The following is a 19,911-nucleotide window of genomic DNA, read 5'->3' as shown; positions in this document are numbered from 1 at the left end:
AGGTATTTTTACTTTCTCACAATGCAAGCATTTCCAGTTAGATGGAAGGAAATAGTCAATGCAAGGATATAGTTTCTGTAATTGTGTACCTACAGCTTGCAGCTTACAACTGTGGGTAGTTACTGAGTTCAGGTACTGAGTAAAAACTAGAATGAATATTTATACAAATTTCAAGATTATTCAGAGATATTGCTGTTCATTGTGACATATATTTTGGAAAGATCTGTAAAGTTCATACTGTTGGGATGAAGACTGCTTCAAACAACTGCAGAGTGTGAGGTAACCAGGTTTTGCTATATTACTGGGTGGCTTCTAGGAAATTCAGTCCCGTCTGGCTGGAACCCCGTCAAGGTCAGGGTTAATGGATTTTGCTATGACAATTCCTCTCTCCTATGATTTTTAAACTACTTTGAACAGGAACTACATGTTGCCATACTACTCCCATAACTAGGGAGGAACGCTTCTTTCTATAAGACTGTAATGCACAGAAATAGCAAATACATAATATGGAGATTGAGGAAAGGCCTGGCTTTTTTGAAGATGGTGGGGGTATTGTCATTAACTTCAATACAGCTAGAGTGTTATCCTTTAATGTTAGAAGTATGTTGTAAATATAAATTAAAAGCATAGTATGGAGCGGAATGGAGTGGAATGGAATGGAATGGTCCAGATGAAGGGACCTTCAAAGAGATTGAATTAGTGAATTACAAAGCCTTCTTATCATAATAGCTTGATAATTGCCTTTAAATCCCATTTCATTTCGCTTTTGTATCTATATGTATAAATATTCTTTTAACAGATCTGCCTGTCGTTGTCATTACAAAGGCAAAGCCCTACAGCCTGGAGAAATCCTCCCTACACCAACAGGCTCCTGGTAGGTTTCAGTGCCAAGGGTTTTATCTTTTGTGTATTACAGCTCAGATGCTACTCAAGAGTCCTGAGATTTGTTTGTTTGTTTTTTCTTCACATAGAATGAAAGTCTCTTGTATCAAGATTTGATTTCTTTTAGACACTTATTGATAGGTAGCTTAATATAAATTGTATTGTATACTCAGTTATTTTAAGAAGAAGATACCATAAATATTCTGTAAGCCTGGAACTAAAGAGTATCTCAAAATACATGCATCAAGATTGCAGTGCTGTTCTTAGACTTCGGGCATTATGATAGCAAAGTGAGGCTGGTATCCAAAGAATAAACAATGTGATTCTATCTTGGGAAGTCTTTCAAACAAAGGCCTGTAGGGAGCTATATTTGTGTCATTTTGTATTATGAATTTGTGATGGAATCATGACCTCACTGAAATGAGTGAGGAAACCTCCCAGGTTTCCCAGTCAAACTTGTTCATTTTACAAGGAGTGCTCTCAATCTGCTAATTAAAAAACATGTCTGGGACCTGAGTGTCAAGACTGGCTCTTGGTGAGGTCTCATTTATTGCAGTTGTTATAACTGAAGCTTTGTAATCATGCAGTTGAAGAGGTGAGAGTGGGGGTTTCACTTTCTGTTATTCCTATGCTCTGTTTTTTACATTTTATTTAATGAGGAAAAAAAATAAAGTAGACTAGTTCTGTTGTCTAATGTGTTTTTCTGCTATTCTGCATTTTACTAGCAAAAGAATAAAGCTGTGTATCCTACCTTCTCTGCAACAAGCAATTTTGCATGCTGTAGCCTTCTGTATTCACGAGGGCAGATAAGGTTTTGTGTTACACTGCCAGCATCCTGAACCACCTGGTCCTATGTTCCCAGAGAGACTTAAGTACCCAACTAATTTTTTATTTTGGTGAAACTTAGACAGTTAAATAGTACCTAAGCACCTTTGTGAATCTGGGCCTTCATTACACATCAGTATTTAGAAGAGCCAAGAAAATGTTGGTCAGAACTTGCACTTTCAGATTTTAATCACTGTTCTCCTCCTGATTTTTGTTGTTTAAGTCGGGGGTAAATTGTATTTTATTATTATTATTATTATTTTTCAAACGTGGTGGCTATGTACATTTTCCCATAGAATAAAGATGGGTTCGCTTTTCTTTTAATCAGCCAGTGTTTGAATGGAACAGTGAGATGTATGGAAGCTACTACAGACAATACAGGTAAATCATCTTGTCTATTCTTACAGTTGCACAGAGGAAGTTTTTGACACTGAATAATTATTTTTTACCCTCATGTCTACAATAATTTTGATACACTTAATGTCCTGACGTATTTTACATAGGAGATTAGTAGCACAACTTGCTTTTTTTTTTTTTTTTTTTTTTTTTCTGCTGGTATAGTAAAAATTGTACTGCTTTGTCACTTGGGATTTTTTTTTGTTTTTAAATGCGAGGTGTAGGTCAGGATGTTTAGGAATACCTAAATTAAGACTTGGTATCCAAATTTTAGGACCTTGATTTCTAGCAAGTAAATTTTAAAGAAATTTCTAGTGAATTCAGAAGGGATTTCAGTATACTGAAAACTGCCACTTCTAAAGAACCTGCCCACCCTGAGGCATAATGAGGCATTAATTCCTTTAAGAATGGACTGTGTATTAGATCCAGGGTGCATAGATCCAGATGCTTAACATTAAATATTTTTATTGTTTTACATTAAAACATATATCGTCATATATTCCTGTAAAAAAAATGAATCTATAGACTTACTCAGAATGTATTCCTGTATGCACTATGTTGTATGCTAACAGTGCACTAAAATAAATAGATTTTGAACTAAAACATGTAGAAAGTAGTCAGTGTAAGGGAGCAGTTAATCTCATTTAACCTGTATTTTACGGTTGAAGTTCACACATGCCCAGAAGGGAAAATCTACTATGACTGCAGATCTCCTGCACCTGGATTACCGGCAGCAGGTGTGAATTGTGGGATCTCCTGTGCAAACCTTGCCATGAACTTCTCCTGTGTCCCCTCACCACCCTGTGCCAGCGGCTGTATTTGCCCCCCTGGGTAAGCTTCAGCAGCATGTTATGTGCATATTTTTTACAATTTGAATCTGTGTATTCCTCTTTTTAAATTCCACTGGCATCACACCTCTAATTTTGAAACTTCATCAATTGCTCTATCTATTTTTGAAAATATAGTTACATTTAAAAGACCGTCTCTTTTGTCTCTCGCAGTCCTCTTCTCCTTCCTGCTGATATGAGGCTCCATGCTTTCCTGGAGTCCCATGATATTTCCATCCTGATACCATGATTCCAGTATCTCATGAGATACCCAGCTTACACAAACAGTCTGATTAACTGGTATTTGGGACTGTCTGGACAGGGGACGATTCCCAACATTTGCTCAGTACAGGTTATTATGAGTGTAGAAGCAAACATGACATAAGTCATAAACTATCTGTGTTCCTGCCTACTACACAAGTAATTGTCTCACCCAGACTTCTAGTCAGGGTTATGGTATTGATGGGGGTAGGGAGGGAGGGAGGGGGTATGAGCTGTATCCTGCACACTTCCTCTTCATTCACTCTCTGCTCTTTTGAACTCCGCCAAAGTTTTTGTTCTCTCCATTCACATATTTTTATTTGCTGCCCAGAAACAGTCTGCTGAGCTCTGTAGGGGTCAAATCAAAGTATGAAAGCTAAAAACACTTGTTGTGAAGTCTCTGTCAGGATCTACTACCACTCCCTCCTTCCCCCGCCTGTCCCCCCTCCAATACCTCCTGTGTGCACTTTCAGATTTGAGTCTTGCTGCAATTTGACCTCAAGTGGATTGCTCACCACTTTTTTTTTTTAAATCAACATTTGATTTTATTTCCCTGAATAGTAGTCAATGGTCCCCTGACAGTATACTGGTTGTGCACAGATCACAGTGTAGTGAGACTGCTAGAATTGCCCTTCCAAAACTTGTAATGCTCCCAGATGACTAAGCACTACTGTGAATGGTAGTGAAGCCCTTTCCTTTGGAAACACATGGCAGGACAAACTCTGTTATTCAAAGAATGGTCCTCTTAAAACAAAAGTGCTTTAAATTTTTCTATTCTTAAGGCTCTTACACAACTTGTTTTTCTTTTAGCTAGTAATTAAAGAGGTGGCAAAGAAAAAGAAATGCTGAAGCTCTCTGGAATGTTCTATAAAACCTGAATAGCACAGCTCAAAATTTAATGAGGAAGTGAGCTGAGAATCCCAGTAATTTCATCATCCAAAGCTGTCCTTAAACATATCCTAACACTGAGATAGAGTTACAAGGGTATTGTAAAATCACAGAAGCAGAGAAGAGTAGTATGGAAAGGACCTCATGGGGTCACCTAAGTCATTCTCCTGCCTTCAGGTAGTGTCAGCAGTACCTATATTATTCTTGGCAGATTTTAAACTCACTTCCATTTATGGAAACTCTAAATGACCTTCCTAAGGCATTCATTCTAGTGCTTTCCCATTTTAATCATATTTATGAATATTTAAGTTGACTTTCCTTAAAACCAATTAATCTTTAACAAACCTTTAATTATGTGGAGAAGAAAACTCTAATCTGTGTATTCCTTTTAATTTCAGCTTTAGCTTCAAGTGAAGCAATCTCCAGATCATATTTGAGGAAAGAAAACCCTCTGTTTCTACTTTTAACAGTTGCAGTGACAACTGCAGAAAGTGCTCCCCTCCAGAGCAACACCAGCAGTGTATCATTTTTAAAAAGTTAATGCTGCCAAATAGTAGGAAAGTAGGAGACAGCAAAAAGTAGTTAGCCACATCTCTGGGTCACTTATTCATGATCTAGTTGGAATTGCAACTTTTTGCATTAAATGGTCTAACCTTGCCAGTTGTTTCAATTTCCCTGGTGTAGGCAAGTAACCTTCAGCACGGCCCTTGTAAGCAGTATTTTGTTGATTCTGCCAACTCTGCAACAGCTAGCATAGCCCGACTCGCTCTCCTGTGCTTAGAACAGGGTGAGTGCTGCTCTGGACAGAGGAGCAGGCACGCCAGTCTGACCATTTCTCTGGTACATGAGAACGATGGAGCAGCACAAAAGGAAGGGCAGCCTGGCTGTAGCCTCAGCAGCGTGCATAACACAAGGATGCTGTATAGTTGAGTGGGGCACTGCTCTTGAAAGATACTTGGTTTTGCAGTTGCAGTTTGCAGGGAGGAGCATCTACACTACCTGTGCTCTTGCAGAGAAGCTGCCGCCTCACACCAACATCCTGTCTTTGAGGTAGAAGGAGGAGCCATACCTGTGAACTTTGTGAGGTCTCCAGTGGTGCACAGAGGACACTTTTTGATCTGGGCAGCTTTTGCTACAGGAAAAATTGTCCCTGGCTGGATGCAAGGCCAGTTGCCCTTGATGTGATTTGGGCATTGATCTATGTTGATATACTTAAGAATTTACTTTTTCATCTTAATAATTCTTTTATTTCAAAGAATGGCTGAACACAGAGGGAAATGTTATATTCCTGACAGTTGTCCATGCACCTGGAAAGACAGGGAATTTTTGTCAGGAGAAGTCATAGCTACGCCTTGTTACACTTGGTGAGTGGCATGCATTTTACATATTTCCTAATCATCCCAGTCTAGTCACGCAATGAAACTGGCATAGAAAATGTGTTGAGTAAATTGAAAATTAAAAATGTATATGCTTGTTTATAGACAGTTGCAAGAAATATCTGTTATTAGGCTCAATGATAGTCTTGGAAGAATAGACAGACTTGGGTGAGTGCTTCTTCAGGTCTGAAAAGGAAGCAGTGGATAAGAAAGTTGAAAAGGCATCAAGAACAAATGTTTGGTTACACACATATCAGGTAATCTCTAGAGAAAAGACATCTGGTGTCTTGTGAATAGATTATCAGGAAAGAGAACCAGAGAGAAAAAAAGGGAAATTAAATGTCTAATTGGTAAATAGGCTGCACCTTGGAAATGGGACTGTTTGCAGTGTGAGTTTACCATTCCGCATGAGGGACTATAAAGGAAGTAAATGGGCAATAAAAATAGAAAGAAAATTAAAAAAAAACAAAAACAAAAAAAAACACATTAATACTGGAAAATGGGATAGTGCCCAGCATCTTTTCTGAAAAACCTGACTCATGTTGGCACAAAACAATTTTTCATCCTTTATAATTTGCTAGCCAAAATAGCTGTCTTTACTTCAATATTCATTGAATTATCAAAATGCTAAATGTTTGGCCTATCCATTTTTAATTAGCTGAATGCATTATTGACAAGTTGATTGAGCTTATGAACTTAGACACGCACAGCCAGAAGTTCTCATAATTTTTTGTACTGCTACCTTTGAACAAATTCAAGCATGTCTCTTAATACAGTTGGCAGGAAAGGTAATCCCTCAAAGTATAAGCATTTATTTCTTAAACTCATTCCATACTTGTATGATGCTGCCTGTAAGATTTCAGGGTTACTGAAGGTCCTTTGCACTGAATATGTGCCATTTATATCTTAGTAAATGTAACAAAATTTCTTAAGAAAAAATACAATATTGATGTTTTATGAATGAGCACGTTATGATATAGTGTTTTAGCTCTACTGGAGGCAGTGATAGAAAATATTTGTGTAAGTCATAAAATTTTTAAGATTTTGTATTAACTTCTTATGGATCCATGTATCTGTGTGCTGATGGCCAAATACTCAACACTGTGTCACCAAGAATTTCAAAAGCAATCCACAGAATATTTCTGTGTTTCAAGGTCTGAAAAACAGAAAAGAAAATGCTATGAGAAGATACTGATTGTTGCTCTTTCTTACAGTGTTTGTCGGAGAGGGATATTCAATTGCACTAGTTACCCTTGTCCAGCTGTATGCACTATTTATGGTGATCGACATTATTATACCTTTGATGGACTGGAGTATGATTATGTCAGTGACTGCCAAGCTTACTTGCTAAAGGTAGGAAGATTGTTCATATATTTTCATATGTCCAACTGAAAGTTTCCATGAGAGGGTAAATATTTGGATCATCAGAAGATGATACAGAGAAACAAACATCAAGAAAACAGGTGTAAAACAGATGTGTCTAAAGGAAGATTCCATAAATGACATTTCGTGCTAATTCATTTGAAAATGGTACATGGGTGTGTAGCTATGTGGTCTAGAGAAGAACAGAAATCAAAATTTTCTATTCCACCTTAACCATGTTCTCATCACAATGAGGGAAGAATAATATTATAGAACTGGTCTACAGCTAGATACAATCTTTACATTTATTTAAAAATTATCTGTGAACTCTGCTTGGCAGAGGGTTAATGAGGACCTCAGAGGCTGCTTGGAATCTCTCAAATGTACTCTGCATCAGATCTGGAGTTTATGTAATAATATCAAGCATGATGATTTCATAATTGAATAATGAAATACTTCATTGACATTGTCTGGCAGCTACATGCTAATGTTCCTCATAGCACATATTTACAGTACATTGCTAGCCTTTTTTGTTTAAAAATACCATTACTGACATTTAGAAATATATTCTATTTCTAACAACGCTATTGTTTATTATTGTTGCTATTATTAAGATTAAGAGTCTGTTTTCTGAGTTACAGTGATGTGTTTAGAAGAATATTAATTTTCTGTCAACCCTAAATGTTGAACTTTAAGAACAAGAATGGTTTCTCAACAAGGACTACTGAAAATAGTTTATTTCATGTACACTTTGGCAGAGTATTCACAGCTGCAAAATAAAATGTAATGGTCCCAGAATTTTTTTTTTTCTGTAAGAATACCTCATTACAAACTCCTGGCATGTATCATATTGTCTCAAAACAGAGCTCTTGCTCTTAGAGGAATATGAGTATTTGCACAAACCTGCCTCCTTTAAGATGCAAAAAAATAGAGATTACTTTAACTGTGAAACAATCTTGGCCATATGACAAGGCAGAATAGTGGGTTGCTGTTTCTTATTTTATATGCCATCCAGCTAGAGAGATGTATAAGGCAAATCTTGGCTGCTTTTTCAAATTTTCATATGATACTTGAATGTTTTGCTTTTACAATCAAATGTCACCTGCCACTCTAGTACATATGAAAACACCTATTTGGAAACAAACCATGGGGAGCATTTGGAGACCAAGAATAGCACTGGCAGTGACATCATTAAGGCACATGGCACCCTGCCAACAGTCTTTTCATCAGGTGAACACGGTAACTGGAGTGCCTATGTGTAGTTCTGTTTTTCAGACTTTTCAGATCTCACCTCCTCCCAACTTAGCTAATGTGAGAAAATATGGCCTAATTTGTTCATGATCTTTCATTTCTCTTTAGTATATGGAAAACTTGATCTATATTGAAGGAATGTTTTTCACAAATTAGGCACTACGTAATTGTGTCTAGAATAGATGATATATCTGTGGGCTCATTTTTAAATGTGAAAAGTTTGGAGAAGTTTTAGGGGAAAAAAAAGAAACAAAAGATGGGATCATATGGCAGATGCACAAGAACTTTGCAGGAACTAAAATATAGAATTGATGAACTATGTGATCTGTAATCCTGGAATCAGAGGAATGGAAGATTGTAGTATAACTAAATATTTTAAGAGGAGTCCTCAACTGAATTTGGCAGAAATAGACTAATACATCTGATTTCCATATGAAGGAAATTAATTGAAATCATAATAAAGAGAAATTACATGATATTGGGGAAGAACTGAACTCCTTTTTTGTAAAAGAATGTCACACATGATGAATCTTCTGACTTATTCAGTGAAGACAAACATATGGATAAGAATGATCAGGTCAATATGTGTATATCTTAAAGACATTTTGGAGACAGATTTCAACAAATATTTTTTATAGACTAGTCTCTAATAGGATGAGAATGAAAATTCTTTCAAACCTAACTTAAAAGTTAGAATGTAAAGGATTGGAATTTTGGCCTTTTTTACTTTTTTTTTTTTTCTTGTTCTTTGAATGGGGAGAACTTGGTGATATCCCATGAAGATTCTGAAACCTCTATTTAACGTTTTCAGTAATAATTTTGAAAATGTTTTGCTGGGACTGAGCAAACAGAGTGCTGATCATATAGAAACAGTTTGAACAGCTGAAACAGGAATGGACCACCAAAAAGTTCAGAATATCTTACAGCAGAAAACACTGCAAGATAAAATGGAAGATAAAATTCTACAATGAAAAATACAGACCAGTGCATACTTAGAAAAAGTAACTGTGACTGTGCTACCATGAAGATAGACTCTAAATTGCCTATTAATATGCAGGAATTAAATTTTATGTGACAAAAGTATAAGAAAGAGTTGTAATAGGTGTCTTACTAGCAGCAACCTGAGTGATAATACAAGGCATCATCCATTCTCCAATTTCACATATGCTTTTATTTCCATGTACATGGTTCCACTGCAGCTGTGTACCATGCAGTGATGTGGTTAAAATACATTATATGAGCAGACATGTTTGCGTGATGAGGCTGCTCTTTCAAAACAGTCTTTGTTGTTCAAAGATCAGAGGATTCCATGCCTGTATTTTCATCATTGCCCTACTCTATATAATGATCATGTGCAGCATTGTTTTTTTATAGTAGTCTCACATTAATATAATGAGTCCCCTTGAGCATCTTTTTGTGTAGAATGTATAGAGACAGGGCTAGAGAGCCCTGTCTCTTATAGTCTGTTCTCCAGATCACAGAATCACAGAATTTCTAGGTTGAGATAAACAAGCCAGATGAAAGGTGGGAAAGAAGATGTAGTTGCCAAAGTTTAAGTGCCTTGCCTAACATCCTGGCAGTCAGAGCTGTCTCCTAAACCATACTACCTGTCCCACAAACCAATATACCTGTATTTTTTAACTTAAAAATAAATTCACGTATATGCACAGGTATTACAAAGAATCATAGATTTGATAGTTGCTAGTGAAAAATTAATTGGTTTACTGGTAGTTTGGAGTGCTGTTATAAAGTTGATTTTTAGGAATAGTGTGTAAAGGGCTCACCAAACACCTGAAACTGAAGTAGTTGATGTGGTCCTAATATTTTATATATATACAACACTGTAATAACTTTGTCCTTTTATTAATCTTTTTCCTGTTAGAATTAGACAGTTTCATCTTTGCTATCTTAAATATTTTAAACAAGGGTACTATAGCATTGCAATAAGGGAAACCATAACTACAATTAATTTGTTAGCACACTAATTCATCCCTGAGACAGAACCGGGTCTAAGATCCACCTGGATCCCATGTGGATCCCAATTTCAAGATAATGCTCTGTTCCAACACGCTTTACAAACATACGCCTTTTGATTTGGCTGTTAGACTCTATGAATCTGATATATTTGAACTATTCTTTAATTTGCTACTATATTGCACTCTACCAAACAAAGTAGTCATCCTTACTTTTTAATAAGGAACTCCTGTGCTCTGATGGGGGGAAAATCAAGTATTATCTTTCATCCAATTATGAAACTTTAAACTTTGTTTTCAACAAGAGTATCATCTGTCAGATCTTTTTGTTTAAGGTGGCAGTAGGTGAACGAAAAAGCCCTTTATAATTAGTTCAGCAGATATATACATCAGTCAAATAATGACCCAAAAAAATTAATGCAATCAAGAAAATTAGACCACTAATGTTTCATGACATGATAACAAGGAATTAGGAGTTACCACGCACACTGAGGTGTAAAGTTTCTGTATGAATAGATGACATTCACAGAGAAGATATCAATATTTTTGCTTCTTAAAACCCGACTCAGTAATTTCAAAGGAAAAAAAAGAAAACCCTAGGAGACCAATAAATTTCTCTTTTATCAGTATGGATCATGTAAATACTTCATTGATTTAGTTATTCCAACCAATTTCCTAATTAAAAATATGTAAATACCTTGTTTTATTACATTTTCCTTCTTGTCTTCTGTCTTCAGTGATCCTACATTTTTTCCCTAACAAAATGATCTTATTTTCTAGCAAACTTTTACTGAGCATTATTTGTGCTTGCTATCTATTTCTTCCAGTTGTGTTTCATAGAGTTTCTGCTTTTACAGTAATATTGTGGTCTTTCTATTATACACATTGGTCTTTTTCTTGCTTTGTGTTGGTTTCCAGTCCTGCATTTCAGTATATTCTTTATTGAGGCTTGTAGGGTCAGCATGTTTGTATTTCGGAGCCCCTCAGAATTGTTCTCTTCTGAGGAGCAGATTTATATTTTCTCTGATTTGGTGAAATCTGCAAGGGGAATTTAGAGGGACCATGGGTTTGGCCATGTTAGTCACTTTCTAAATCACTTTGATGCAACCATGAAGTCTCTTTTAAAGACAAAGTTGCCACTGGTTTTAATGTGTTGGAGGATTATGAAAACAACAACCAGACATTTGATCAAATAATTGGCATGTTGTACCAATTAGAAGGTTCAAGAGTCACCACATGGGAGCCCATTTGTTGAGAAAGAAGTTCATTTAACAAAACATACGTGATCAACTAAACCAGTATCCCATTTTTCCAAATGATTGTCCTGTGTCCCTTGTGTTAGATAGTGGGTCTGCCCTCAGGAATATAGTAAGGAAGCTCCTTTTTTCCATATCCCTTCTTTTATAAATTGAGACAACTATGAAGCTCCTAGTTTATGCCCTCTTTATTAGAATGCTTAATACAGAAGTTGTTTGATGCAGTGATAATCTTTTACCTGTTACTTGCTGATATATGTGGTTACTAAATTTGTTAAATGACTGTATATAAACTGCAGCAACCACACACAAAGCAACCACTTTTCAATTATTCATTTGTCACATCTGAGGAGGCAGAAGTAGCCTTTATCCCACTTCCCCTTATTGAATATTTATGTATATATATTTTTTGGTGTGTCTTTTTTCAACATCATTTGTGTCAGACAGTCTGTAGACCCATTAAATTAGCAAACCTATAGAATGTAGTAGTATCTTCATGATCTCTCTCATAGCCTGCTGGTAAAATTAACACATTCTGCTTGCTGTTGGTCACCCCATAGAGGATTACAGCTGCAGATTCAGTTAACCAACATCGTGAAATGAACTGTTCATAGTTAAGAAAATAATTTTCTTTTAACAGGCTGGGGGTTTTAAAGGGAAACAATATTGAATATGAAATCATAGGTGCTTTAAATTGGAAACCTGACTCTAAAAGTTCTTTTATTCAGGGAATAAAATTGTAACATGGGATTGTAATCAGAACATCTTTATTTTTTTAATTAACCTATATAATCCTCAAAGCTACTTTCCATCAAAGGCTTTCACGAGTAAGTGATATACCAAAATATATCCACCTAAACCACTTTTCAAGTAATTTATATCAACAGTAACTGCATAGAAATAACAATGTGTTTCTTGACAGTTTCTGTGCAAATTAGTGTCCAAAAAAGGACATTACTATTCTGGGAAAATATTATTTATTGTGAGTTTTTTGCCTTGCTCTAGTTGCAAAGAACACCAACAGTTTGTTTTTCATCAGTCCTATTATTTTAGAGGAAACCATTCTGGATGCCCCCTTTTTTTCTGGGTCTATGGAAATCCTGCAAAAGACAGTAGCCAGGTCCCTGTGGGAGACATCCCTTTCCATCCTACTCTTCAGCTGGGCAGCACAGAGCTCAGATAATGTTGGCTTGTTTGTGTTTTTCCATTTGTTTTATCCCTTCTGTGAGCAGAAGATTTGATTACACTTGGCAATGGATTTATGCTCTGGTTCCATTTTCTCCAGATCAATGATTTCAGACTCAATTACCTCTACATGCCTTTCTGTCTCCAACACCTGATTCTTCAGACCATTAAATTATGCAGTGAATGAATCACTTTTATTCTCCAACAAAGGAAAGATTTCTTTCAATTTGTGCGGATTAGCATGGAAGGTTTCCAGGAAAGGCTTGGGGAAAAGTTTCTTGCCATGAGTTTGGCAATTCGGAGGAGCATGGTATGACTCATAAGTTAGATCCTCTTTCTGTGGGCCTTGCCATGTAGTAACCACCCAGCTTGAAGAAAGTGACCTTTTCACCTTGGATTTCTGTTTATATTCAGCATCCATCAGCTCTTCGGTCATACCAACTCTAAAATATTATCATCTGATAGTTGCCCAAAAAGTCAGATCACTGTAAGAATGGCTGTCTCAGTTGGGACACCTCTGGTGGGTAAAGCTTTGTGGACTGTTGCTGCCCACATCCTATTGTTAGAGCAGTAAAAGTTGAGGAAAAAATAGCACCATGTGCTGCTGTTTCAGGAAGCTCTATGGTACGTTGTCAGCAGTGCAATGGAAGCCTGTTGCCATCTTTGAAGTAGGAGGTGCTCAGGCGTGTCACCCATAGGTGCTACTTAGCATTTTATGGCCTCTGATGCTCGCTGTTGTCAGTGAGAGATGTGAACTAAATTTACTTTGGTTTAGTTCAGGATATGAGTATTTTTGTATGGATATAAGACTTAAGCCTATAGCAGTGTAAGTTAGCACATTTAACATTCCTTATATTAAAAATAAATAAATAAAAAGTTTTCTTGCAATTTCCAGTTTTCTAGTTCCTGCCATAGTTTGCTAGAGGTCAGAAAGGCGAATTTATCACCACTATGTCCTGTCCTTTTCTGTTTTCTGTTCTATTATGTTTTATCATTGCAAATGAATAGTGATAAAATATTTACATTTATTGTGCACTTATTAATAAAACAATACCAGTACAATACAAATAAGTCTCATATAAATAGTTATGTAGATATGTAAAAATAACATCACCAACTGTGCTGCTGGTTTATATATCAGAACAGCTTATGCTGCAGACTGTGTCACTTGGAAACAAATATTTTAATGTTCCCAAATCCTCAATCTTCAGAATATCTAATTTTTAATTAGAAAAGGATTACAGTAATGTGACCTGTGCAAAAGCAGGTCTGCCGGCATAAACATGCAAAGCTAAATAAGTGGAACAAAAGAAAATCTGTTTTTTAAAGGATCTTTTCTTAAACCTCTTTAGTGCATTTATCTTAAAATATTAAAAAGAAAAACCAAACCCATTCTAGCTATCTCTACTTGATTTCATCAATTTTTTAAAAATTCAGAAGTGCTGTCTTAGAAGAAAAGGTTATGAAGTGTATCAAGTAAAATTTTCCCCGTTACGTACTTTACATTATTAGCAGAAGAATTATGAAATTTATTTGGATTTAAAAAGTGTTACTGATTAAATGCAAGAACACCCAACAACTCTAGACTGCCATAAAATTACAACTAAATATCTCTATAATAAATAAAAACTGATATGATGATCTATTTTTTCTGTTGCTTGTATACATGTATGCATACTTGTAATGATCTTTCTCAAGAGTTGTTGAGAGTTCATGCTGCCTGAGGTTTATAATTTTGGGAATCTCTTTTAAAGAAATAGAAAGGAGTTATCATGAATGCATTAGCAGACATCTGGAAGCAGTTTGAGAGTGAGTCAGTAGCTGGGATAATCTCTCTCCCTTTGAATTTTCTTCAGTGATTCTATTTAGTGTTGCTCTCCTCCGTCTTTACTCAATTGTATGGCAGTAACAGGAATGTGTCATATCGCACAGACTCATTGCAAATTTCTTTGCCATATTTTAAGTGCAAATAATCACATAGTCTGCCACTGTAGAAGACACTGATGGAATTAAAAAAATTTTGTATGTATATGAGCAATTTATCTCTTTTAGGTTCATAGTTCCTAAGTGTGTTTTTGTATACTTATATAGAAATAACATAAGTGGGAAAATAAATAATATTACTATTCCTTTTCTCTCTCCTGTGAGAGGACAACTTCTCTCTTTCCTATAATATTGTATCCAAAATCTCATGCAGGTTTTCTCCTAAACTGAGACAGTGTGTATCAGTGCCATCTGCTGACTTTGAATAATATTGCTCCAATATTTGAATACCTATGTTATGAATACCTATGGTATTCAAATATTGAAAACTGATGGTACAAATTTGTTCAGGATAAGCAGGTATTATGTAGTTATACAGAATGTATGTGTATCATTTTGGAACGGTATAGGAGAAATTATCATAAAAGCAAAACAAAAAGAAGCCTTTCAATCAGAGATGCTTCTTGGTGTCATCTGTGAATGAATTTTGAATAACTAATGTATTTTTAAAGATTATCTGGATATGAACCACCCTAGAAAATGGTACAATAAACTAACAGAAAGATCACGTCAGGTGCCAAATTATATGGCTGGTCTCCAAAACCACTTTAATATTTATGCTGAAGTGCTCACTAAACCTAGGATAAGATGCTTTACTCCCCCTTGCATCAAGGTTGCTGAAGCAATGTTTTTGAATGTTAAATTCATTCAGAAGGAATTCAGAACACTCTAAACGACCATCAGACTAATTCTGAGTTTCCTGAAAGCTTGTCTGAACAGAACTAATAGCATTTCTCTTAAAATATACAGGAAGGAGAAATATATATATATATATATATATACTTTTAAGAATAATGTGTATTTTTTTTTCATTGTTTTGGAGCTTTTGGCATGTATTTGTGTTTGCAGCTATATATGAAAAATCTCCAATGAGTCATGAAAACAAAAGGAAAATGGGGCCGATCTATCTCTGTCTAGTTTACAGTATGTCCCTAGATGCTTTTGTGGGCAACTTAGTTTGCAAGTTAGCATATTGTAGGAAACAAACAAACAACAACAACAAAGGAAGGCAGCATATCAATAACAGAAAAGAAGTCTTCATACTGACAAATTAGAGAGATTTTAATGAACCTTTGAAAGAAATAAATACAGCCCCCGTAAATCATCTCATCCCAGGCTTCAGTTTCGTTATGTAAGTATGCTGCACAGTGCTGTTGTTGGTTGATAGAAATTTCTGCTGGGATATTGAAATAGAAAGTTTCTAACAAAAATAAGCCCTAGCATTCCCAAGCGCTACTAAAAAAAATGGAAAGGACCATGTTTTTTTGGATAGGAAGAAATATGGAAAAAAGTGCAGTGAAGTCTAGAAAAAGAATGTTCTGAGAAGCAGGACTGACAATGAGCGCTTGACTGACTGCCCAGATCTGTGACTCTGTCTTCCTTGTTGCTTGGCAACTCCATGTTATCACAAAGAAACTGATATTAAGTTGGAACAGGCTGGATATGGTAATTTACGTGGGAAGATACTCTTGCAGTGGGAAAACCATTTTATTTCTAGTTTCTGTCAGCGTAAGTAGGTTTCACATGATGAACTGTAGTACATCCCCTGTCGGGTGCATTTTACCTAAAAAGGTAAAGAGCAACTCTGCCTTGGAAAGGCTGTGGAAAAAAAAAAAAAAAAAAAAAGAGGAGAGAAGGAGAGAGAAAGAGAGAAAAAAAGAAAGAAGAGAGAGAGAAAGAGAAGGAAAGAGAGAGAGAAAGAGAAAGAGAGTGAAGGAGAGAGAGAGAAAGAGAGAGAAAGAAAGAGAGAAAGAAAGAAAGAGAGAGAGAGAGAGAAAGAAAGGAGGAAATAACACCTTGTTATTTATTAGACCTGCTCCAAGTGCCTACTCAGACATTTCTTCCAACAGCATTGACAAAAGCTGGTTTTCATACCTGTGTGTGGATCCAGCACAGATTAGAGAGATAGAAATCGATCATTATCACTTATGTCACAGTCCCTAAGAGCTCCAGTGGTTTCCCCAAGACCTCACTGTTTTTAGTAAAAGACAATCCTCACTTTATCTAAATAGTCCTTGTTCTTTCTTCTGCATTGGCAATAGTTAAGCACTATATTTCAACCGTACTTTTCTTCCTTGCTGATAGCAGAGGCTGCTCATACAGCAGCTACAGACTAATTTGAAGCCCATTGTAGCCATGGTGTAATCAACTTTGAATTTAGATGGTATTGCATGGGTGGGAAAAGAACCATTTTTACTGAGTTGTATGGAGAGAATGGCAAAGGTGCGTAAGTAAAGGAAATCTTGTCTTGAAAGTTTTGATCCATAAGAGATATCTGTTCTTAAATTTGTTTTAGGTCTAAGATTTAATTGGAAAGAGACAAAGTACAGAAGATTCAGTATTTAATGTAAACCTTTTTTTTTTTTTTCTTAAATGTCTGTTTACGCATAGTTCTATTGAACTGCATTTCCATCCTGCACCATTTCCAGTAATTTAACACCAACATGAAGTCCTACAAGTAAGGAAGTACTTCACATGTCTTCAGGACTCCCTGTTCTGGCTTTGGTCAGCAAAACACTCCCTGTCTCCAGGCTTCTCTCTGCTGCAGAGTTAACTTGAAATATAACTCAACTTTTGCCCTTGGCTCAAATCCCAACCATACACAAAAACTTCTGTCTCGAGTATGTTGATGCTGTTCTGCTGAAGGGATTGGCCTGGACTGTCAGAAGGCACAGGCAGCAGTTTTGATTAGCATAGCTAGTACAGTTACCCAATGCTGCTCCAAGAACTTGTCTTCATTGCCAAAAAAGGTGTATTTTTACTGTGGGATAATTAGCCTGAATTAACAATCCTTATTTAAAATAAAACCCTCCATCTCTTTCCTTACAGTGAAGACATTGCTTCCCCATTAACTCAGAGTACCCCCTTTTGCTGAGGCTAAGCTAACTGAAGAGGAATGAACTTTGCAATGAAAACAGCCCGTAATGTTCCAGGCATCAATTAGATCTGCAGACTGCAAGCTAAGCCCCTTTCTGAACTGACTCATGGCAGGGGGGTAGCTTCCTTGCTCACTTTTCCCTTGGCCAGCATAGAAGGTATCGACTTGCATCCTATCTACCAAACTAATGAGTTTGTCTCCTTTTTAATTTACCACATCACCTCCAATAAATCCCAAAATGCTCTGGGCTGTTATCTGACTCGGAGGGGAATAATTACTGGATGGGCTCCAGCAGTAAGCCTGGCTTAATTAAAACATAGTGCATTTCCCAAAAAGGTAGCGACCAATTTTATTCCGAGTGCAACCTAAAACAACTTTACTGCAGGACAGGACAGATGAACCTCGCTCTACCCCAAAGCTTCCAGTACTTTTGAACTGTGCTCCCCTGCTAAATGGTGAGGAGCAGAGCTGCTTTCCTGCGGCCCCTCACCACTGGCTTCTAGACCCTGCTTAGCCCACCTTAACCACTGTGTTCCCAGCTGATTGCTGGCACACACCACCCACTTGTTTCTTACACCCTGGTGTTAGGGTAAAAAAGCTTGCTGGCATCTACTGGATCTCATATTCATCGCATCCACTCACACTTGTAGTCTTCTCTGTGCCAAGCAGCATCATTCTCTGGTTTGTGGATCATGCTAGACTCAGGGCTGCAAAGCTGTAGAGCACCTCCTCTGTGTGGCAACAAAAACACCTCTACACGTACCATCATCTAGGATTTTTTTTTTTTTTTTTTTTTTTTTGTGTGGTTTTGGATTGAAAGTGTTCTTTAAAACACCTTGATTTTTATTAAAGGAAAAAAAGAAAAAAAGCTGCTTCCTGCAGCAGGAATATTTTCTCTATGCAGTTTCTCACTGGTAAGGAAAAATTGCTGATATGGTTTTTATTTTTGAACTTCGATGAATGCAGAATGAATATGGGTAAGACAGGCAGGGAGTAGTTAGGGGTATGCTCCCTGCACATTTTGGGGTACACTGCTGAAGGGAGGGAGCAAAGCTCTGGGGAGAGGTGCTGAGGGCACAGACCAGGGCAGGGGCAGGGGTCCCTCCCCTTGTGGCTGAGTGGAGCTCTCCAAGAACATCACTGGGAGCCAAGAGTTCCCAGCACTGGCAAGCTGCTGAGAGCCACCATTCCCATCTTGCCCACTATGCTCATTAGCATCTGCAATTAGTTCTAGCTAGTTGTGTTCTCAGAGAGAGGTTAAAGGAGGGTGGGAGTGAGAAGAGAAGTTTAAACATCTTTTTGTTTGCAGCACTACCCAAGTGTCTCATATGTGACTGAATGACTAAGTGCCCTTATATAGAACTTGCCACCTCCAAGATTTTTATTTCATGTCTGTCACAGGTCTGTAATGACTATAGGACTCAATGTGATCATAAATTGAGCTGATTTCAGAAGCACTGTTACTGGCTTTTATGGTTAATGGTTATATGTTTTTTATGGATAACCCTCTTGAGTCTGTCCTACAGCTACTGTTTCTTGTTGTCCTGCAAGGGTTGGTACAGAATTGAAATAAAAGAAAAAAAATAGTAACAGTAATAATAACTTGATTTTTATTTGTCGCAGTTTTATCAACACTGATAATATCACTGGTCTCTGGACAATAGCTCTAAATGTTAAAAAATAATAATAATTAAAAAAATGTCATCAGAAATGATTCCCCACTCTAGTAATGTTGAGTATGACTCACAGCTTCGTACATTTTTATAGATGGTTGTATGAAAATTGTTTTATCTACTACTGACTGATGGTAGGTTTCTTGGCTTTAAAAATATGAACAGCTTGATCTCAAGTACCTTGGTTTAAAAATACAGCTCTTTTTATAGCACGTCTCAATTATGACAACCAGACTGTGCAGTAAGTATTGGATTCCACGTATGAGCACATTTTGCAAGACTAAACTAGATTCTTAGTTTAGGGATAGTTTGATCCTATGAGTTCCTGAGGTCCTCAGAAAGAGGACTCATAGCTGAACAAAACGGTTCTTTGTGCTTAAATCCAAAGTCCAAGTTTCTTGAAGGTTCATCTTTGAATTTAAAAATGAAGTTCCTTGATTGGTGTTTTTTTCTTGAATTTAATTTCAAAGATGTGAAAACACTAACATATTCAACTTTTTTGTTTGTTTGTTTTTGTTTTTGTGATTATGAGGCTGGAATAAATCTGCAGGAATTAAATGCAATTGTATCTATAAGTAAAATGATTTCTTCTTCATGTTGCAGAGCACAGATAACTCAAACATATCTATAATTGCTCAGAACAAAAAGTGCTTTGATAATGATATTGTTTGCTCTAAGAATATTTTCATCACTGTTGGAGACGTTGAGATTTATTTCAGCGAACCTTCTGAGAAGCAGGTTAGTTATTTTCTTTCCTTTTTGGGTTGCTTTTTAAGATAGAAGTTACAACTCTAAAGGAGCATATTTTTGGAAAATATCTCAGTCTGGGTTAATG

At 36.5% G+C, this 19,911-nt stretch overlaps 1 protein-coding gene across 1 annotated transcript in view; it reads left to right on the top strand.

The window, feature by feature from the left end:
• The window catches only part of OTOGL (otogelin like), a 98,740-nt gene that overhangs the window by 29,728 nt on the left and 49,101 nt on the right, over positions 1–19,911 (top strand). The window contains exons 21-26 of the mRNA XM_068661245.1: positions 800–874; positions 2,036–2,088; positions 2,772–2,934; positions 5,336–5,443; positions 6,670–6,808; positions 19,680–19,814. Coding sequence (XP_068517346.1) covers positions 800–874; positions 2,036–2,088; positions 2,772–2,934; positions 5,336–5,443; positions 6,670–6,808; positions 19,680–19,814 — 673 coding nt within the window. The remainder of the gene's footprint in view (positions 1–799; positions 875–2,035; positions 2,089–2,771; positions 2,935–5,335; positions 5,444–6,669; positions 6,809–19,679; positions 19,815–19,911) is intronic.

Source organism: Anas acuta, chromosome 1 (assembly GCF_963932015.1).
Source record: "Anas acuta chromosome 1, bAnaAcu1.1, whole genome shotgun sequence".
NCBI classification, from domain to species: domain Eukaryota; kingdom Metazoa; phylum Chordata; class Aves; order Anseriformes; family Anatidae; genus Anas; species Anas acuta.
The sequence above is the reverse complement of the archived record's forward strand: the minus strand, read 5'-3'. Positions and strand labels throughout refer to the sequence as shown.